Consider the following 22,981-nt stretch of genomic DNA (forward strand, 5'->3'; position numbering starts at 1 on the left):
AGGGCTTCATCTCATAGACAGGGGTGACACTGGTACAGGGCTTCATCTCATAGACAGGGGTGACACTGGCATAGGGCTTCATCTCATAGACAGGGGTGACACTGGTACAGGGCTTCATCTCATAGACAGGGGTTAAAATTACCACTTTGGAAGTTAAGTTATAATTAAATGAGTGAACAATCTGGTCCTTACTTTGTCCTTACAAAATAGGTAAAATAAGACTGGTATTTTCCTTGGTCTTTACCTTTGATGCAGAAAGAGCATTATCAACTTAGCCATGTTTTAAGGAAATGTATTTTGATTGAAAAATAATTCAAGAACCACATAAAAAATACTGTTTTTGCAGTAAGTTACAACAATAGCCATCTGATGCATTTGTACACAATGTAGTTGTTATTTTCCGCATTTGTGTCGCCTGCAACGCGAGGCGACATATATATAGGTATTACTTTGTCGGAGTCGTCGGTAACCAACGTCCAAAACAAGGTTTCTTTGCGATAACTTGGGTTCCTGTGGGATGATTGAGCTCAAACTTGGTACACATATTGCATACCAATAAACCTCGGACAAGTTTGTTTCAGAAGGTTGTTTCACCATATTTGGTGGAGTCATGCCCCTTTTATTGCCAAATAAGGGCATTGTGTAGTAAATGCAAGAACTTTTTAATTTTTTAATCAATTTCTTTCAAATTTTGAACTGGATGTGGATCTGAAGTTGTTTCCAAATCCAATTTCAACAATTGCATATTGCTTTACATCATACTGTAATTGAAAAAAAGAAATGAAATAAGTTTACATTAATTTTTTGTACTTGTCGGTTTTCTATATAGTATTTTTGCAAAAACATTAAATAAAAAGTCACATATATTCTTGTCATATATTAAAAGAATGCCATTTCATATATTAGAAATTCATTTAAATTTATTGTTCAGACACTAGTAAAGCAGAATTTTACCTTACCTATTGTTTTGTACTTAATTGAAATGCCATTTTGTCTGACAGGTATTTATTTTCACTGCAAATTAAAAAAGATCTAGCAACAGGCAGCATGCAGTGTAGTGAGAACACAGCAGCCCTGGTAGCCTCCTACATAGCTCAAGGTAAGTGTCTACATCCAAACACTTCCCTGACTCAGATCGTCTACACCCAAACACTTCACTGACTCAGATTTTCTACATCCAAACACTTCACTGACTCAGATTGTCTACATCCAAACACTTCCCTGACTCAGATTGTCTACACCCAAACGCTTCACTGACTCAGATTGTCTACACCCAAACACTTCACTGACTCAGATTGTCTACATCCAAACACTTCACTGACTCAGATTGTTGACACCGAAACACTTCCCTGACTCAGATTGTCTACATCCAAACACTTCACTGACTCAGATTGTCTACACCGAAACACTTCCCTGAGTCAGATTGTCTACATCCAAACACTTCACTGACTCAGATTGTCTGACTCAGACTGTCTACATCCAAACACTTCACTGACTCAGATTGTCTACATCTAAACACTTCACTGACTCAGATTGTCTACATCCAAACACTTTACTGACTCAATAAGTTAAAAGGAATAACTTTCCTCTCAATCCTCCCCCTAGGGGCAATCCACCCTCTTTAATTATTAATTGTAGGATCAAAGCCTCCTATACTTTCATCAAAGGTGACAAACAGTCTTCTGCAACCCTCCATGGTAAGGGGCAAAATCTTCCTTCAAAACTTTCATCATAGGATAGGGGATGAACCCTCATCTGCAATCATTCATTATAGGGACCGAATCTTCATCATAGGAAACATACTTTCCTCTTCAATCTTTAATCATGAGAGGAAATTGATCCTTTATTGCAGGGATAAAATTTTCTCCAAAAAACTCAATAATAATAGCCTGGGACATGTCATGTTCCACAGTTCTTTATTTGAGGGGCAAAACCTTTCCTCAAAATTCTGTTTTAGGGGACAAACCATCTTCCACAATCCTGTATCATGGTAGCAAACCCTTCCCTGCTATTTGTTACCATATTATTGGGGAAATTGATTTTACTGTTACAAAATTGAGGATAGATTTGCATACAACTGTGCCTTCCTTGAAGAAATTAGGAAACTGTTCGATGACTTCAGATATAATAAGTTATTTATGTGTGAAATCCACTGAAAGTATGATGAGAGACGTGATTATTTCATGGAGGGTGGTTTGTTATATAGGTTAGTGCAGCGTCTAACCTACCATGTAATAGGTTTGTGTTTAGGAAGGCTGCCCTTTTGACAAGGCGATTATAAGAATTTCACTATTATTTCCCATGATATTTAAGTTGCTGACCCAAACATTAGCCCACACGTATTATGTAATAATCTTTTTATCCCGGATTTTATCCTGAGCTGTTGTGATGAACTGTTTTTCCCATTGTCTACCAGACGAGAGAAGGTCACCGAATATTTTCCTGTCTGTGTGTAGTCATGGCAACAACAGTTGTCGTCTGTCTGTTGCTATGGCTCCCACTGGGCAATGGATGTGGGGCACAGACTTTGGCTGTAACAGATTAAATTGTTTTGGTGGAAAATCCAATTTCTCATGTTTTGATTATTAACACCATCAGAGGTTGGCACTCTGACCAAAACAGAATTTTTATGATTTTATTAGACATTTTACACTGTGGTTTTAAAAAATCAATAGTCTGTTTTCATCCTCACTCACTTCAGATTTTTTTTTTTTTTACATTCAATATCAAAAATCCATTAAATTCTTAATTTACTCAAATAAAATGTTCCAAGTTTTTTAATGCATTTTGGGCCCATTTCTTTATTGGTTGAACAACAGGAACCCAATACAGTCAGTATTAAATTACAATGCATTGTTTTTCTCAGATGCCTTTTCACTTTAGCATATTTACAGTTCTAGATTGTTGTTTGAAATTAGAATCTATTGTCTTCAAAATTCAAGTCTTGTTTGAACAAAAATATTTCATACAATAAAATCTTTCTAGTCTAAACCATTAGGCGAAACCCTTCTAGTTAGATCTGACCTAATGATAATAGTAATAATATACAGCATTTGATATAGCGCCCTATCTAGCTAACATAAGCCACTCTAAAGCGCTTTACAGTACATAGATATACAATTTTGATGAATTTGCAGGAGCTGCCTTATCAGGTGCTAACTACTAGTCCTATGCCACCTGGCTAATATCTCCCTATGTGTGTATGCCTGCATGTGTGCTGGAGATGTAACGTGTGTATTTTCATACATCAAATGGTATGGGTGACCTGTTTGATCTCTGGGCTCCTTCTGGTATTAAGATCATAAACTTGTTGTGAAATATATTGAAACAGAAATTAGTAAAAATTTAAACAACTGAATACTAGTAGGTTTTGTTTAACTCTGTTTCTCTTTTGCTTCCAGCGGAGATCGGGGACTTCATCGTAGAGGAATACATAGACCATACATATCTCAAGTCACTAAACGCTTTTGTACCTCACCAGACAGAAGAGCTCCTCAAAAAGCTCATGGAGTATCACCGACAGCACATGTTAGTCATCATCCAATAGGTTTTACCTGTGAAATTTAACCCTTTCCCCCCTAGGTTACATTAGTAGACTCTACTATACATTGATCTGGACGAGTCTATTATGGTTTACAGTGTTGAAAGGGTTAAGGAACAAGTTTGATTGATTGAGAGATCATGTTAATAATTGGTCCACGAGTTATCTTAATCATGAGTGGTTTAGAGATATCACTGATCAGTTGAGAGACAAACTTAATTGCTAATTAGTTGAAAGACAGTTTTAACAGTGATTGGAGAGAAATGTTTAATCAAAATCTCAATCACTGATTTGTTTAAATATAGTGCAAATCTGTGATTTTGATCATAAGTTGATTGAGAGACAGTCCAAATCTTGATTAAAAGAGAGAATATAAACAACTGATTGGTTGAGCGAAGTAATCTTAATCACTCATTGTTTAAGAGACAATATTAAGCACTGGTTCAATGAGATATAATCCTAATTGTTGGTTGAGAGATAATCTTAGTCAGTGGTTGAGAGGTAGTCTTAATCATTGGTTGGTTTAGAGATAATCTTACTCAGTGGTTGAGAGGTAGTCTTAATCATTGGTAGGTTCAGAGATAATCTTAGTCAGTGGTTGAGAGGTAGTCTTAATCATTGGTTGGTTCAGAGATTATCTTACTCAGTGGTTGAGAGGTAGTCTTAATCATTGGTTGGTTCAGAGATTATCTTACTCACTGGTTGAGAGGTAGTCTTAATCATTGGTTGGTACAGAGATAATTTAGTCAGTGGTTGAGAGGTAGTCTTAATCATTGGTTGGTTCAGAGATAATCTTACTCAGTGATTGAGAGGTAGTCTTAATCATTGATTGGTTGATAGATAATCTTAGTCAGTAGTTGAGAGGTAGTCTTAATCATTGATTGGTTCAGAGATAATCTTAGTCACTTGTTGAGAGGTAGTCTTAATCATTGATTGGTTCAGAGATAATCTTAGTCACTGGTTGAGAGACAGTCTTAATCATTGGTTGGTTCAGAGATAATCTTAATCACTGGTTGATAGATAATCTTAGTCACTGGTTGAGAGGTAGTCTAAATCATTGATTGGTTCAGAGATAATCTTAGTCACTGGTTGAGAGGTAGTCTTAATCATTGGTTGGTTCAGAGATAATCTTAGTCACTGGTTGAGAGGTAGTCTTAATCATTGGTTGGTTCAGAGATAATCTTACTCAGTGGTTGAGAGGTAGTCTTAATCATTGGTTGGTTCAGAGATAATCTTAGTCACTGGTTGAGAGGTAGTCTTAATCATTGGTTGGTTCAGAGATAATCTTAGTCACTGGTTGAGAGGTAGTCTTAATCATTGGTTGGTTCAGAGATAATCTTAGTCACTGGTTGAGAGGTAGTCTTAATCATTGGTTGGTTCAGAGATAATCTTAGTCACTGGTTGAGAGGTAGTCTTAATCATTGGTTGGTTCAGAGATAATCTTAGTCACTGGTTGAGAGGTAGTCTTAATCATTGGTTGGTTCAGAGATAATCTTAGTCACTGGTTGAGAGATAGTCTTAATAATTGGTTGGTTCAGAGATAATCTTAGTCACTGGTTGAGAGGTAGTCTTAATCATTGGTTGGTTCAGAGATAATCTTAGTCACTGGTTGAGAGGTAGTCTTAATCATTGGTTGGTTCAGAGATAATCTTAGTCACTGGTTGAGAGACAGTCTTAATAATTGTTTGATTGAGTGATAGTCTTAATCATTGGTTTATTGAGAGATAGTCTTAATCATTGGTTGATTAAGAGATAATTTTGGTTACTGGTTGAGACAATTTTAATAATTGGTTGAATGAAAGATAAACATTTGTTTGTTGAGAAATTATTTTAATCACTGATTGGATGAGTAAATAACAGAATTGATTCTGGTCAAAGGCAAAGTTTAAGCTGACGCAGTTTCAATTTGGAAATAAAATATTGTCAGTTTTGGAGAACTTCATATAGTTTGTATGAATATGAAATTGATAATTACACTTACTAACAAGTGATTTAATGATAAAAATAATAGCTGATAAAATAATAAAACAGTTTCTTATTGCTGTCGCTGGATAATGATTTATTGAAGAAAGAGTTATCATTGAAATGTCTTTTATGTTTGCAGAGGAGAATCTCCAGCAGAAGCAGAATCTAGTCTTTTAGACACCGCCAGAAAGGTGGATACCTACGGTGTAAAACTCTGCCCAGCCAAAGTAGGTGTATGTCCACAGCGGGACACTTCCAGAGTCGCACTTTAGATGTAAAATGTCTAGGAATAGTCCTTATGCAAATATGTGTAGTCTTGTGATATTCGATCGAGGCTTTTGCTGTGCCAACCTGCCAGCCTGGCGATTACTTATCATTAAATATATTTGTCAAGGTAAACATTTCCATGGTCACTCAAATGCAGAGCCTGCAGCAGTGTATAATTATGAAGAAAAAAAATAGGTTTTTAAAACAAACCACAGTTGTATGGAATAGCTTACCGTAAAAAGTGATGTGTTCCAATAATTTAAACCGTTTAAAAAAGAACTAAATAAACACAGGGAAAATGCTAACTTATTTTATAGATAGATATAGGTAAATTACCTTTGAAGAACCATTGGGTTGTAAAGGCCTAACCAATATAACTGTTTGTTTATCAGTTTGTATTGTGTTTGTATTATTGAACGGCCCATCAACAAGTTAAGTCATTTAAGGCCAAGCTAATCTATCACTTCTACCGTTAAACAGTTTGTAAGTGAAACACTGTAAAAATAGTCGTTATTTGTTGGTATGTATGTACACATTCCATGTATGTATTTTTCACCAGGACCACGAGAATGTGTCTCTTCACCTGTCCATCGCCCACGTAGGCATCCTTGTCTTCCAGTTACATACGAAAATCAACACCTTCTCTTGGGCAAAGGTCCGCAAACTGAGCTTTAAACGCAAAAGGTTCCTCATCAAACTTCACCCGGAGAGTTACGTAAGTGTCCATAGAATGGGATCAGGGAACTATGTCAGTTTTGTGATCAACAGAGTATCTTGTAGAGTCAAAGTCATAGGGTATTCAACGTAGGAATTCTTCGAAAAATTAAATCTAGTTTGTGTAGAAAGAGACAATTCGGCTTCAGTGACCAGCACTCCGTACCAACCTGTTGCTGTTTGTCCACAGCTTTCATTCTGCCTTGCTTTATGATTGAATGTTTGAAAGATGTGTCTAAAAGTAGAGGTAGATCTATCAGACTAATATCCATCAAACTATCAATAGACAGTTGTTAACATCTCATTTAAGCTTTACTTTTTAATGATCAGTGATTTTTGTATGTAGGAGAAAGTAAAGTTTGAACACTGAAATTCTGAGGAAAAAAATGCTTTTTAAAACAATGGATTAACTTTATTAAGATATTGAAATGCTTAAAGTTTTGAGTTGAAACATGGAACCTTTAGTATTTGTTCAGTATTTAGGGCAAGACAGAGTAACTGTCAAGGACATTATGTCACTTATCGTTAGGGAAGTGTAACTGTTAGGGATATTAGGTCTGTTTGGAGTTTGAGATTGTTTAAGGATCACCATACCACTACCAAAGCCTTGTTCAATCATTTCTGAAAATATATCCATACTTTGTCATGCTTGTATGAAAAAAGAGAGAAAAAAAAATGAATTTCCGAGTGAAAAAATTACACTGGGACTAGACCGGAATTTGACCCCTTGACCTCATACCATTATACTGTTGCACTGACCAACTGAGCTCCTTGGTCAACAGAGGTATCCTGGACTATTTCAGCTGTCATGATATCAAAAATTAAATTAAAGGGAGGTTACTCTATATACAGAAAAAATACAGTGGAACTCTTTAGTGTTTTGTCTGCAGTGGTATGGGAGTCCTTAACTGTTAAGGGTGTACAGTCAGTGTTGTGGCTGAGATAACATAAGTTATTAAATCAGAACCTTTGTTTGGCACACGCTTCTGACATCACTGCCACACAAGCACGTTTCAGTTCACACTAGGCTGAAATTCTCACTGAGAAATGTTTCCACATACACTATGTTTTCAGTAACACGCTTCGTCTTTCTTATTCTTTGATATGCTATTATCCATACTGGATAATAAATTAAAAATCAGGGTAAAGATTAAAAGGTATGGACATTTTAAATAGGTGTAGTATTGACAATATGTACCAGAAAAAAATATTACAGGGTGAATTATAAACAAAGCCACAGATTCATTTTCAGGTGTTGAAGTTTGACAGACAGAAAAACAATTCCAACTAATGTTTTTGCAACAGTCCTCCTTATTTATTGAAATCTTAAACTATTTTGTAGTATCTCTATGTTGTCTTATCTGAACAGATGAAGTAAATTATAGTTTGACAGGACAAGGATTCCTGTAGAGCCTTGCTATTTATGGGTAGATTTCCAGGGTGATCTCTTCCACATTTCACATTCCATAACTATTATGAAGATTTTCTGTTTGTTATAGAAAAACAAACATTTAAGGAAGTAGGGTGCTCTTTACATATAAATGAACTGCAAATACAATTTGATTGTCAGAATAAAGTTTCATCAGTTTGGTTTGAATAATAACACAAACAGGAATTGAAAACTTGAATTTATTTTCCTACAAATACAATAAAAGGTTGAATTGTGCTATACCTTAAACTCTCTTAGAGATAGCTGCTCTTCATCTTTCTACAAAAGAAAAAAGTAACTTCAAACTCTCTGTTGGTACAATGTAGCTATCACACAGGTATACAGTGCTTTACCCTGCATGCTGTAATACCCAGAGATTTACAACTATAGTTCAATTTTCGTAAAGTACTAACTTTCATTTAATCAGGAGTCTCTCCCCCACCCCCCACCCCCCACCCCCATGGCTTAAAAACTTGCAATATTCACCATAGAATTCACAATATGGCGGTTTTGTATTTATTATGGTGTATTCAATTTTAGGGAAATAAAGTTTGATATGATTGTATAACTGTTAGTGCTCTTCAATACGAAGTATTCAGATGTTTTGAACTTTTATAAATTTGGAATGTTTAACTATTTTGTTGGCCAGTGTTGTATCTTGCTATGATAAGCATCCTTTATATTTTTCCACAGCCTGTCAAAGATAAGGTGAGATAGTTAACGATCAAGTTTGACACTTTTCTGTAGTATGGGAGAATTATTTGCAGAATGCACAGAAATGCTGGTTAACGCTTCAGATTTGCACTTGCTTAATACTTCAATTGTAATTCTATACAAGTTCTTCAATACATTTCTATGATTGATCATATGTCAAAATGTCTCGGAAGATTAATTTTCCATGGTAACATTACGTACCAAACTCAAATTATACATTGGAGTTTCTGTAAACTATAATTTTCACACTTGGATCTTTCAAAAAGAGACTTTCCTAGCATTGAATATTCCTTCTGTGTAAATTTTGGTTACTTAAGGTGTCTTCTGTGAAATGTTTCAAAAACATCAACCTCTTGCTTTAAATTAATCACATTTGGTTGTGCCAAAAGAATGGAAAATATAGCAGAGGTGAACTTTTTTCCGTTATACATGTTGCAGCCAATTATTCAGATCTGTTGACAACACTAAGCAGATGTAAAACTGAAGATTTAATCTATATAGATTTCTCTGCTCTTTGTCGATGAATAACCCACACTCAGTACTATAGAGTAACCAACTTCAGTGAGATGCTATGAACTAGAAATGTGCATGATATTTTTTATTGCATTTTTGGGATATTTGAGCTCCAGGATTTCTCCTAGGTTTTCAATAAACATCCTCTAGCTGTTTTATAGATTTGGGATTTCCTCACTCACACTGGTTTACAGGTTTGGGATTTATTTCCCAAAGCATTTTAACAGATTTAGACTTCCCTTTATCGGTATACAGGGTAGGAATTTCCTTCCCCTAGATGTTTTAACAGATTCGTGATTTCCCCTTGCTTTTAAACAGTTTTACGATTTCCCTTAGCTGTTTTACAAGTTTGGAATTCCCTATACTGGTTTTAAAGGTTTGGGACTTATCCAAGCAGTTTTTAGGTCACCTGAGACAAAGTCTCAAGTGACCTATTGCGATCGCCTTTTGTCGGGCGTCATCCGTCGTCCGTCCGTAAACAATTTACATTTTCGACTTCTTCTCCAAAACCCCTGAGCCAATTTCAATGAAATTTTGCAGAAATCTTCCATGGCCAAAGGTCAACAAAAATAGTTGCCGGTTTGGTCCCTGGCCCCCAGGGGCCTGAGGGGCGGGGCCAAAAATGGTCAAATTGACTAAAATTTCAAAAATCTTCTCAAGACCCAGATATGGTAGAATCAAATACTCTTCATAGATTGAAGGGTCTTAAGGTGTTCTACCAAAATTGTGATTTTCTTGACCCTGGGGTCTCACTGGGGAGGGGGTAAACTTTACTATAGTTTATATAGGGAAATCACATTTTTGATCAACATTGTTTAATTTCCATTGGAAGTAATTAAATTTAGGTTAGCATTATCAGTATTGGGTAGCAGTTTGATGGTATGCACATATGAGCCCTGACTGACCCCTTGGGGCTGATGGGAGGGGCTAAAAAGGGTTGATTTGACTGAAATTTCAAAAAAAAAAAAAAATCTTCTCAAAGACCCAGATAAGGTAGAATCAAACACTCTTCATAGATGGAAAGGTCTTAAGATTTATGACCCTAGGGTCTCATTTTTACCCCCTGGGGAAGGAGGGGGGCAACATTTATAATGGTTTATAATGGCAAATGATTCTTTGGATATTACATGTTTATAACTTGATTGGAATTATAACCTTGAGTTGACAGTTTGATACTTTGAACATTTTGAGCCAGCCCTACCCCCAAGGGCTGTAGGGTGGGGCCCAAAGGAATCGGTGTGCTATTTTTTTTTCATTTTCCTTGTTTAGGATCAGAGGTGCTAGTTTCCAATTCTTTTTAGTCTTAAATCTGTATGTTAGATATTGAATAAGGTGGTTTTATTGTTTTTTGTCACTGAATGATATTTCTGTTTGTGTTAAAAACAATATCAACTCTCAGTATAAATACATCAGGTGACCGCTAAGGCCCATGGGCCTCTTGTATATGTTTTATATTCCCCCTAACTGTTTTACAGGTTTTGGTTTCCCCCTAGATATTAATAGGTTTGGGATTACCCCTAGCTGTTTTATAGGTTAACCATTTTTATAGGTTTTTGATTTCCTGTAATAATTTTATTTTGCATAGGGTTTTCCCTCTGCAATTAAACAACTAGGTTCTGGATTTCCCTAGCTGGTTTTGCAGAACTGGGATTTCCCATTACAGTTAAACAGGTTTTGAATTTCCCCTGTTTTACAGATTTGGAATTTTCTCTAGCTGTTTTACAGGTTTGGGATTACCTCTAGCTGTTCTACAGGTTTGGGATTACCACTAGCTGTTTTACAGGTTTGGGAATACCTCTAGCTGTTTTACAGGTTTGGGATTACCTCTAGCAGTTTTACAGGTTTGGGATTACCTTTAGCTGTTTTACAGGTTTGGGATTACCTCTAGCTGTTTTACAGGTTTGGGATTTTCACTTGTTGTTTCACATATTTGGGAAGTTTTCCTGGGTGTTTGTCAGATTTGGGTTATGTTTTGTTCCTGTCATTTATCAATGATAAATGTAGAGTGTAGAGGAATTGAAGATGAGATTATAAGACATAATGAGTAAGGTTAAGTAATGTTAGTTCTTCAGAGGTAAGTTGATTGCATTGTCTGAATATACAGCCCATAGCTTCAATTTTCTAACTACCTTGTACAACGTGGAGGCCAGGGCTCAATATGATGGAATTATTTATTTAAACAGGGTGCATCTGTTTCATCACCGACATTCAAAGATAAGGTGAGGTTAAGCTAGAATCTAGTTTATGCTTTACCCTGATGGCTACAAATTGAATGAAATGTTTTGAAACTTTTTGCATTATCTGAAATGCATGATAAATTTTGTTATTGTGTTTGATGGAACAATGGTTACAGTATGTTCAAAGTGATAGTTAAAAAAAGTAAGAAAAAAACACCTCAAAGCTGAACTGCATGCGTCTCTTCTTGCGCTTGATTAGTTGCTATGGAAACAAACATACATGCCAATTAGATGTTTTGGTGTTGAAATTTTTAACTAATATTTGTAGACAACAGAAATAATTTCATTATCCTTAGCTTTTGTATCGTTAAACAAAGATAGGTTTGTGTGTGTATTTTTTGGGGGTGAATAACACTAACTAGCATGGCTCCAACTCATTTTGTGACAATGCTCACCTTGTTGATTGGTATAGTACAGTTACATCTGTACAGAATTTAATAAACTTTAGAACTTCATTGTCACATACTCAAATTGGATAATCTTAGCTTGTCACCTTGTTATTGCATGGGGGGGGTTATTATGTTCCAGAATTGGCATATATGTGTTACATGCCTTGTTCCTACTCTGCATCTGCTTCCGTCTTTTGTTACTCTGTGGTCCTAAATGATAGACTTGAGTACAGACTGATCTTCAGGGAAAGAAGGAACTTTTCAAAAGCACTGGTCCTTGATTGATGAACAGTAATATAGATATGCTTGCTTCAATATGGTATCTGACTAAAACTGAAAATAAAATGAATTTATTTATTTACGAACAACGCCAACAGATTTTCTTATACATATAGATGTTATATTTTAATATATAGTGTTCATTGCTAGCACCAAGGCCATCCATAATTAGGTTCGTGTAAGGCACTAAGTATCAAGCCTTGAAAAGGATCTATATAAAAAAAAAAAGTTTGCTTGCAGTCAACTAGAAACTATTTCAGCTTGTCAGTTGCTGCAACACAGCAGCATATTATTTAACTGTTTTTTTCTCTCAATGAGTGTTGTACATAGTTTCCATAAAAGATAGTTCTGATGAAGGAAAGAACTCTGTTACATTTTCTTTTCACCATTTGTATGCTGGAGTATGATGCTGGCCTTGTGAATGCTTGTGTCATTGATACAGTGTACAGCTTATCTAAATTCATCTAGCCGATTAATATTACCTGTTTATTTGTTTGTCTATTTTTATTCGACAGTGTAGGTACTATAGATAAGAATGCTGGACATTAAAAGTCTCCTCAATTTCTTCTCGTTCACTGAAATTGTACTGAAGACATTTAAAATTTTCTGTGTGATTATGATGCATTTGATTTTATTCTTAATACAACATAGACTGTCATTGTGACCAAAAAAGATTATTTCTTGGTATGCCTAGCTTTTACTTCCCCTCTCCCTGTCACATACTGTGTTACCGCATGTGAGGATTCGGAAGACTGTCATATTTATTTGTTGAATTTGTATACCAATGTTTCTGTAGTGTAGAGACATCATTTGTTTGGCATGATTTTTCTAACAACTTTACAGTCATTTGGTGGTTTATGTAAAGGGGAGATAACTCTGATGGATACGGAGGTCATTTGTCCCTTGTAATTAGTCTTTTGTATTTATAGACATCTGGATAATGAATATATCATTGTGTATGAAATCAGTAAATAATGTCAACCTTTACAACTAGTCTCCTTTATGCAGGTGTTATTCAACATTTGTGACTTTTACACTTTGGACTAAAATTATGAACCTCTGCCAAAAAAAAATAAAAAATGCAAAGACTTAGAAATGTGATGTCTGAAATAATTTTGATTTGTAGAATTTTTGAAAATTATCTTTTACTTTAAGTTTTACACCTGTTAAAATTGATACACAGTTTTCTCCACGGTCATCCAAAAGTTCTATTGTTTTGTGATTGGCTAAATTCTCTTTCTTTGTTTCCAGGGTTACTATAAAGACACTGTGGAATTCTTCTTTGAGAGTAGGGATGAGTGTAAGATATTCTGGAAAAAATGTATCGAACATCACGCATTCTTTCGTTGTCATACCATAAAAAAGACGCCTAGAAACAAGACACGACTGGTCAGCCGAGGCTCCTCCTTCAGGTACGGTTGTGATGGCTACATCAGTCGGGTAACACATGGTGTTAGGAATACTTGTTTATTCTGTTTCCAATTGTACGAAAAATTTCAATACTGTGTCTGTTAGTCCGGATAAAACGCAATGCAATCTACAATAATCCGAAAAACTCGCAAAACATGTTTTGGTGGTCTTGAAAACAACAATGCAGGCTGTAATAGTCTTTGAAAAATGGAAGCCACTTTTCAAAGAAAATCACAATATGGGGCTTTAATAGTCTGAGAAGCTAAAGATATGGACTCAAATAGTCTGTAAAATCCCAACATTGACACCAATAGTTTGGGAAAAGTATGTGTTGCAGAAATCATTCGTGATAAAAACAGCTTTGAGAAACATGGCTTTAATGTAAAGTTAAGTGTTATAAGAGTGTTATAAAAGAAAAATTGGTGTGTTGGATTGGTATCTAGATGAATCCTGTATATATACATGTTTGTCAGGGACAGACTTATTATGTATGTAAAATAGTCCTTCAAAGTAGTTGTGTTGTTAACTGGTTGAAGGATTTCTTAACCTTATACATTGATAACTGTATGTGAATAGTGCTTACCTATACTGCTCGACTTAATTCTTAAATCTTCAAAAGATCAGCTCATTATTAAAAAAAAAACCTTCTTTGGAAAAAAATCATCGCGTCTTTAGACCGTGTTTTATTTCATGTACTGATGCTCAGATTGTTAGTTAAAAATATCCTCAATCCAAATATAGAGGGGAATGTCAACACTGTATGTGTGATACCATGACTTTGTTAGCCTGCCTCATCCTAGTATCCTGTGTTTGTGTACACAGGTACAGTGGCCGGACCCAGAAACAGCTGATGACCTACGTGAGGGAAACCTGTGTCAAGAGTCCCGCCTTTGAAAGGTTTGTATAATAACTATTCCGGGATAAGCGTCTGGACCGACATTCTTTTCTTCACCATCTAGTTGCAGCTTTTCTCGGGGAAACACCAGGGAAAGATAAATGGGCTTAAATTTTCATTTGAAAATGTGGTGATTGTAAAAACGTAATTGTAAATTGTAAACCTGCATTTTGAGTAGGATGAACAGTAGACTTTTCTGTAAAACTATGTGCGGATATTCACTTCAGCTTCAACTCATTCACCCCTGAAATTTCATAATGAACTTTTCCAACCTTTGAATTGAGAGATTTCAAATGTGTCTTCAGGGGTGAATGACTTAAAGTCTGCAAAAAGTGACTGGTGTGAAATGTTAGGGGTTGACACTGAAACTAGCACCGCAAACATACTGTGATGTCACCCATTTTTACCGGGGTTTTAATTTTATGTATTTCATAGGTAATTTTTATCTATGAATTCATAGGAAATAAACAATTCTCCATTTGCTCATATTTCACAAATTCATGCACCAATTAAATTGTGTTTTGTCGGGAAACCCCGAAATTTGGGCCCCACGAAAATATCTGATTGTGCAGTAGTTTTAGAAAATTAACAAGGTTATAACAGTATCCTTGTCACTCTTATTTTGTTATGTAGATGTTTTTCATGTCGAAAGAGTTGGTCTTAAATATAAATATCTCATAGAAAATTCTGTGAAGCAAAACAGAATTAAAGATTATATGTCTCATACTGTTCATTTCTTGAATACAAACTCTCACAAAATAGTTTTTTAATTTAAAGTGCAAAAATAATTGGTCGCTGATTTACAAAAATTGTCCCCAATGCTCTATTTATATTCTAACTTCTTACTACTGTAGTATACTGTAAAAATTTCACTGTAGGTTAAATTTAATTTTTCACCCTCTGTAATGAGGGAGAATTTACCATTATGGTGAATATAAGTAAACATTATTATGAACATAGCAATTTAATTTGAAGGGCGAAATAAACACTGGGCGAAATAATTTTCATGAGCAAAGGGTGAAAATTTGATTTGGCAAAAATGTCCTGGTATACAGTATTTCTCGAGAGAGCTAACAATGTGGCAATATTATTATAGTCAACAGAACACTAACTGTGATATAGGACAACACTGTAGATTGAAAACACTGTCCAAATCTTTGTCATACTATATTTGTTAGACCTCTCTGTTTGAGATTATTAGACTAAAACAATGACATCCTTGTTTTACGGGCTTCGCTTCACAGGACTAACACAAAGTAAGTTAGTGTTGTGACGGTATGCTGGTCGGCATGGTAGCGATCACATGACCCATAGAGCACCATTGTAGACTCTGGAGCACTGTTGTTACGTGGAACTCATTGTTGTTTTGCGTGTATAGATAGACAATGTTTAGGATCGGTGTTGTTGTGTGTTTAGATAGAGGACACAGATGTTGTTGAATGAAAGAGCGAGGTCCGGAATCACAGAATCTGCAGTAAATGGTCAAAAATGATTATGAAAGGATAAAAATAACTTTAAAGTAAATTTTAATTTTCAAAGGAAATTGTTGTGAAGCCATTTGTTAACCTATTTGAGAAAATTTTAGACACAAATAAAAAAAAAATGAATGTATCCTGTCATCAGTGAACTTTTTCCCCGTGTTCTCGCTTACTAATTGCAATGAATTAAACACAATAAGATATCTTTACGTTGCCAATGCAGAACCTAAAATGTAGATCACACTAAGTTAGAGGTTAGTTCCTGCCATTTACAAAAAGGGCAATGAAAGTAGTATAGGTTTGTTGTATTATTATATTTATTTTTTATGAAATTTTTAATTTATTTGAAAAGTTCCTTCACAATACAATGTATTGAATTAAAAAATGGACTTTTTATGCCCCACCATAAAATGGTGGGGTATAGTGTTGCCCATGTCTGTCCCGTCAAACTTTATACAAAGGGGGCATTCATGTCTTTTAAACATATTCTTTTTAGGTCACCTGAGCTTTAGCTCAAGTGACCTATTGCTNAAGCTTTGTCATTTTTACCTTTGGAAACTCATTTATGGCCTCTAGATTTAGCAGATTAGCAACTGTATTGTTTTTCATAGAGTATGTATGATTCAGCAAAGAAGTTGAAGCAGATGTGTGTGTTGTTGCTGAGAGTGTGATAGATCATAGTTCATCCTTCAGAGGTTTAATTATGTAACTGTGTAATGGTAAATGCTGAGAGATTTACTTGTTCAATTGGTGTAGCATCAGAGGATCTTTGTTGTCGTTGTTAAGATTCACCCCTGAAGACACATTCGAACTTGTCCAATTCAAAGGTTGGAATAGTTCATTATGAAATTTCAGGGTTTCACCAATCGTGTATATGTTGTTTAGTACCTGTAGTTTTAGGGTTTTGTAGATATTTGTTTATATTGAGGTATTCATACACTATTGGTCACTGTTTCTACTACTAAACACCGGCAAGTAGATATGTAGTATTGTCATTTATATGAGACACAATGTGAGAGACCTGTTTTGTGGAGTTCTGTAGAACTTAGATTCTGTATTAAGGGTCCATCAGAGGGGGAGGGGGAATGTCATCAGAGCCCCTTGTCAGTCTGAAATTACAGATAGAGATTAACATTTACAACATATCAAAGAATGAATTTTACAGGTTGAATAATTGGATTTCCTTTCCTATTATTTTCTATGTGTCATTATGCTGTATTAAATCTCTGTGTATTATGTATATGCTGTAAAAATAGAAATTCTCGCCTATGGAATTGTTTGCATTGCGACTTTACAAAATGATTGGGGTTTTGGCTTTAGCATTGGTTCATAAATGTATATGTTATATAGTTTTATAATCTGCATAATTTATATATTTTTCTATAGAAATTTTCATGCCAATTTTGTCAGAAGGGAAGAACATCAGCATTGCCATGCTGTGATAATTTTAACTTTTACAGTATGTAAAAACTTCCAGCTAATACAGCAAGTTTTCTGCATCTTAGCCAATTTGACTTTGTTTTTGCTAACTGTATTGGATTTGTCTTGATATGTAGTAAGCTAAAAACTTTGATGAAGTCGAAGAAAAATACCATAAAACTGTTCTCATGCCTAAACTCAGATTCTGTGCTCATGTCCGATTTCTTGTTCAGGTGATAAATTGATAAAAAATATTCATTTTGTCAATGATCTGGTAGGAATTTTAAGACTTAGCACCAAATACCACTTTTAGTTTTTAAACTGGACTTTCTGACCTTGTCACATCATTAAAATGAGTTACAAAAATGTTGTATTGAGCACAGAATCCATGCTTGAACATGAGAATGATTTCATGAATATGAACCTTGTGTTCCTCATAATTCTCCCCGATGTAATCTTTGTACCTATTCTGTACTTTCTCGCCACCATGCCAACCCTGTGTTAATATACTTTAACTGTATATTGTAGGTCTGTCAGTGGGCGTATCTCATGTAGCCGGAGTGCCAGTGTTACACCTAAGATCTCAGCTAAGGCGGGGCTCCACAACTCTACCACAGACACTCACAACAGCACCGCATCCAGCGGCTCACACATCCTGTCCCCGGGGCTTGATGACCCGACCACACCAAGTCGCACAGAGACAGCCGAAGTCCACAGTGTGGACAGCTCGCTGTCTGGCAGTCGGTCACTCCCATCGCCAAAGCTTGACCGCAGCAGAGAGGGAACGCCTGGAGCTGAGGTTGACCTTCCCGATGACGATGGTGTGGCTTCCCCAGAGAGCAGAGTCGACAGAATCGACGAAAGAGGTGCCACTTCTACTTTTGTTACTAATGCTATAGTATCTGCACCGCTAGATAGCAATCCTAATAATAACCAAAATGTGTCAGCCAATCAAAATGCAAATGACAATGATGAAAACAGCCAATCACAATCTTTCTCTCTTTTTAAAGATGGGAAGGTTAAAAAATTAGATGAAAGTTCTATGGATACTGAGAATAATTTGTCTGCTACCTTCCCTACTAAACCACACCTAACCAAAGATATAGAGCATGTTAATAGTTCTGGTGAGGGACCAACAAAACCTAACCTCTCTAGTACAGATACTCTGCCCTCTAATCTTAAACATAATGTACAAGATTCCTCCCCCGAGGGGCTGGGGACCTTTTCATACCAAAAGTCCCCAAACTCGACCCTCGGCAGGGAGCACAAAAAGGTTGTGTTTGCCGATGATATTAGTTCCCATCCGACGCCAGGTAAGGTTTCTGAGGGGGAATGTAAGCAAGGCGAGATTGTCAAAGGTAAGAATAAACAGGAAACTGTTGTCAAGACAGGTTCTATGCATGTTAATGAGGAAAAGGGAAAATCAATCGGTCATGAGAAGCCATTAAGAAAATTAGTCCATCAAGACTCCGGAAAATCCTTGAGCAAGCAGGATAGCTTGACAAAAAAATCTACCAATCTTGAAAAAGGAGGAGGAATTTTATACAAGGGGGAAATAGTTTCCAGTTTCGATAGAAAAGCTGACAGGAAACTGATGAAACAGGATAATGTAATAAATGAGGACATGCCAACAAACAAAGACCTGGCTACTGATAAGGCTTCCAAGAAACTGTCACACAAAGAGCTGGTCGCTGATAATACCTCTAGGGAACTACCGCAGAAAGAGGTTACCACTGATAATGTGTCGAGGAAACTGCCTCAAAGGGAAGAAGCCGCTGAAAATGTGTCCAGAAAGCTGCCACAAAGGGAAGAAGCCGCTGAAAATGTGTCCAGAAAGCTGCCACAAGACGTCTCCAGCGATAAGGCTGCTAGGAAAGGTAGTGTTACAAGGGAAAGTCCAGATAAAAAAGCAGTGCAACAAGAACTGAAGAAAATGGACAGCTTTGGTAAGGCTGAGGTCACCTATCCTAAACGTACTGGTAGCATAGAGAAATTACAAAAACTTGACCTGAATACAGGAAGTGACGCAGAAAAACCTGTTAGAACCGAGAAGGAAAGTGAGGATAAATGTAAGAATGAGCTTAACAAGAACAGGGGTGGAAAAAATACTGGACTAAATGGTGGGGAAAACATGATTGGGGATATACCATATCTCCTACATCGGCGCCACCTGGAAAAAAGCCCTGAACCTGTCAAAACAGAGGAGGTAACTTCGCCAACAGACATGGATGAGATCATATCGAACAGGAGGAGCAGAAGCTTGAAGAAGAAACGGCCGTCAAACATGCAGGTGCATCAGGTTAAAGTTTACGAGGGGTCTCTTCCTGTCGTACCGGACAAGGGAAAGACAGAAGTCAAATCTCCTGTGAGCGAGGGCAACAGTCCAGTCAGTCCAGTTAGTGGCGGGGGAAGTCCCTGTAGTGACACTTCCAGCCTGGGCAGTGTGGCAGGCAGCCCTGTTACTCCGGGGAGTGGTGTGGGCAGTCCTGTGAGTCCAGGTAGTCGAGGGGCCAGTCCCATCAGCCCAGGTAGTCGAGGGGCCAGTCCTATCAGCCCAGGTAGTCTACAACAGAGGATAGGCAGTCGTTCACCCTCAGGAAAGCGGGGATACCAGAGCCGATCCCCATCAGGTAAACGTACACCATCCCGAACGTCCAATGACAGGTCGCCATCTTGTAACCGGCGGATGGAGATTGTCAATTATCACCGGCTGCCCCATAGAGATAGCTTCTCAAGCGTAGACGATACCACAAGTCCCACATTTGAGAAAGACATATTAAAACAGATTCAAAATAAAGAAAACATCAAAGAAAATGATTCTGCATTTTCAGAATGTAACGGAGAGGTTATCAAAGATGGGACTACACTGCCCCCTCCACTTTCTGTAGCTAAGGTGCCACTGTCAAGTCATCAAGCTAGCGAGGATAATAAATCTAATAATAATCTAGAAATGGTGGAAGACATCACAGTTGTCCAAAATAAGCTTAACGACAACCTGGAGAAGCGTCTCTCTGAGGACAAACTCGCTAGAAAGGAAGCAACAGGGTTGCCAACAGATTCAAAGATGTATGGCCTTCCTCAACATATAACACAGCAAGTTCAGCATTCTTATAAGGCTACCAGTGATAACCCTAAAATGGCTAAGGCCAATAACCCTTCAGTAGTAAATGCGTGTCAATCTGGAGATGATCCAAAAAATGTCAGGTCCAGTAACCCTACGCCAGTCAGCTGTCAACCAGGAGAGAGGGGTAAACCTGGGGTATATATAAGTAGACCTGAACCTTCCAAAGTGGGTAGTGTACAAACCGCTGTCAACAAGACTTCAGCTTTCCATATGAAAAATCCTGATAAAAAAGCTAAGGAACCCTTTAGTCCTGTATATAGACCGACTTTTAGTTTGAAGCAGAGTAAAGACTCTGCTCTTTCTGCTCCAAAACAAGAAGAAACACAACCAAAAATCACAACAAAGAAATTAAACACCGACGGAAAAGATAATACCTCGGTTCGCACTAAACCAGCTTTACCATGTCGAAAGCCTGCTTTACCAGGTAAAAAGCCAGAAATAATGAGCAAGAAACCAGCTCTACCAGGAAAAAGACAAGATCAACAAACTAAAAGGACGAATGCATCAAGAAAAGCTGATCAGGTGAGTTTGGATTTTTCATCCCCAGCGGCAGATTTTATATTATCAGAAACAGACTATGCAAGTAAACCCAATCGGAACAGCATTACATTTTCTACTTTTAAACCCCCAGACTCCAACTCAACATCGCCACGGCCACTCAGCCTAGTCAGTGTTGATGAGAATGAGGAGGAACCATCAATTTCACTTGCAGCCGACAAGGATCCTACGGTAAGGCTTAATCAGACTTTCCACGCACATCCTCCAGAGAATGTGTTCCGCCCAAGTCCAAAGCCAAAGCTGAAACTGGGGCGACACCCGAGCGATCAGGGCATTGAAGGTTCAAAGGTCAATGAGCCACGAAAGTTCCACAAAGAACGTGGCTACATGTACAGTTTTGAGAGCGTCAATGATCCCCCTAGTGCTCAGATGTTTTTGAGTGGATCAACAGATACGGACGTCCAAGGAAGTCCAGAGAGTGTGGAGTCGGTGGATATGCTGGAACCTCTGGAAAACCTGGAGGAAAATATCTCTGATGGGTCAGAATCTTCGGTATCCGAAGGGAGCAACTCAGAGTTTGGGGATGACAGTGAACACGAATGTGACAGTAGTGATAACGATGATGCTGAAAGACATAAAGAATTCTTACAATTTGCCAAAAGTTTAGCTGACTCTGGCAAAGAAATCACAGTTGATTCTGGTGTTGGTATCGAGTTATCTGACTCTGGTATTAAGGATAATTCCCCGTTAGATCCTCTGGATCAGCTAGAGACTTTGGAAGGGTCGGTTTACGAGGATGAGAATCAAAACTTACCTCCACGCAATGACAATAATGGAAAAAGGCATTACACTAACACAACGTTAAGTTCAAGTTCGGATGAATCTTACCATGAGAGGATTGTTCGGAACAAGCGGGTAAGCGTGGACCCCCTGGAGAGTCTTGAGAATCCCCATATAGCAGAGCTGGCATCACTTAGTGGAGATTCATATAGCGATGAATGTGATTCCGACGATCACATGACCTCCAGACACAGACTTGGGGCCGCCATTCCAATCCTCACCATCAGTACTGCATCAAGTCCAGACGACCCTCACAGGAGCCCCTCAAGTTCCCTTGACAACGAAATTAGCCAATCAAATCCTTCTTAGATATATGAATTGTACAGTATATTATTTGTTACGACATGATTACTCTTCTTGTAATTAGCATATTATTGAAACATGATGGAGATACAATTTTGTATTATATTGATTTCATTTTTGACTGCAGATTTTTTTGATTTTTTAAATGTTTTTAGTTTTTGCATGATCAGCACAATTTAAGCATGAGGCGCTAGAAGCATTATATTTATACATAAAAATATACTATGTATATGTACATTTACATACATTTCGTTTTTTAATTTATCTTGTTTTGTTGTGCATGATGAAAGGTGCAATTTGTTATATTTTGCTGAAGTAGGGTTTTTTCAGTCATTTTGATTTACGTTTGTTTATTTCAGTTTTATTTACAAATGGATGTCCAATTTTGTTTACATATTGTTGAACCTTTTTTGTTGATATTTTAGAGATCCCTTTTACAGTATTAATTGATTCTTATGGAATTAGTCCATGTGTTTATAATATTTACGCCAAACTCTGTGATTTAGGAACTAAACCAATAGATCAGTTATACAGAACGAAGGGATGTGACAAGCACTGTAGCTACTTCAAGTCTGTCATATAATTCTGTTACATTATGACCCTTGCTACTAGCTCTTTTTTGATTTGCTACAGATTTTAAAAACTATAAAATACATATACAATGTAGCTATATATGATTTTAAACTAACAAATAATTTAACAAAGAATATCTGATACAGTGTGTATATGAAAAGTAAAAGGAGCAGGAAAGGGCCGAGGTGATATTTAAGGAATTCAAGAGAAAACTATTTTATCTCTTAGTTTTTAAACCATTAATGAAGACGGATTTATACAGATTGAAAGATGGATGTGATTTACTTATATTAAGTTCAGGGTAAACCTTCGGGTGTCTTGGTGATGATCCAGATGTATTGTTATAGTTCTAGTCAGCACAGCTGTTTGAATTGCTGTGGTATACTGATGATG

General features: G+C 36.8%; 2 protein-coding genes across 6 annotated transcripts in view; both read left to right on the forward strand.

Moving 5' to 3' along the window:
- Positions 1-22,981, forward strand: part of LOC110453782 (FERM, RhoGEF and pleckstrin domain-containing protein 1-like) — a 151,657-nt gene that overhangs the window by 81,665 nt on the left and 47,011 nt on the right. For 2 of the 5 annotated variants that reach the window (XM_021502927.1, XM_021502928.1), the window contains exons 5-13: positions 1,002-1,099; positions 3,402-3,528; positions 5,646-5,733; positions 6,333-6,488; positions 8,610-8,624; positions 11,327-11,362; positions 13,300-13,460; positions 14,281-14,355; positions 17,779-18,116. In XM_021502927.1, the coding sequence (XP_021358602.1) occupies positions 1,002-1,099; positions 3,402-3,528; positions 5,646-5,733; positions 6,333-6,488; positions 8,610-8,624; positions 11,327-11,362; positions 13,300-13,460; positions 14,281-14,355; positions 17,779-18,116 (1,094 nt within the window). The remainder of the gene's footprint in view (positions 1-1,001; positions 1,100-3,401; positions 3,529-5,645; positions 5,734-6,332; positions 6,489-8,609; positions 8,625-11,326; positions 11,363-13,299; positions 13,461-14,280; positions 14,356-17,778; positions 18,117-22,981) is intronic. The other 3 variants (XM_021502930.1, XM_021502929.1, XM_021502931.1) reach the window with 3 other exon arrangements.
- Positions 18,124-22,237, forward strand: LOC110453781 (muscle M-line assembly protein unc-89-like). The gene has a single exon (XM_021502926.1). It carries the CDS (start codon positions 18,293-18,295, stop codon positions 22,019-22,021), a length of 3,729 nt encoding a protein of 1,242 aa, XP_021358601.1. The 5' UTR covers positions 18,124-18,292; the 3' UTR covers positions 22,022-22,237.

This window comes from Mizuhopecten yessoensis, unplaced genomic scaffold (assembly GCF_002113885.1).
Source record: "Mizuhopecten yessoensis strain PY_sf001 unplaced genomic scaffold, ASM211388v2 scaffold7507, whole genome shotgun sequence".
Classification (NCBI taxonomy): Eukaryota; Metazoa; Mollusca; class Bivalvia; order Pectinida; family Pectinidae; genus Mizuhopecten; species Mizuhopecten yessoensis.

Excerpts from the sequence above, each read along its gene's own strand:
- LOC110453781 (XM_021502926.1), top strand. The coding sequence starts at position 18,293 with ATGGATACTGAGAATAATTTGTCTGCTACCTTCCCTACTAAACCACAC.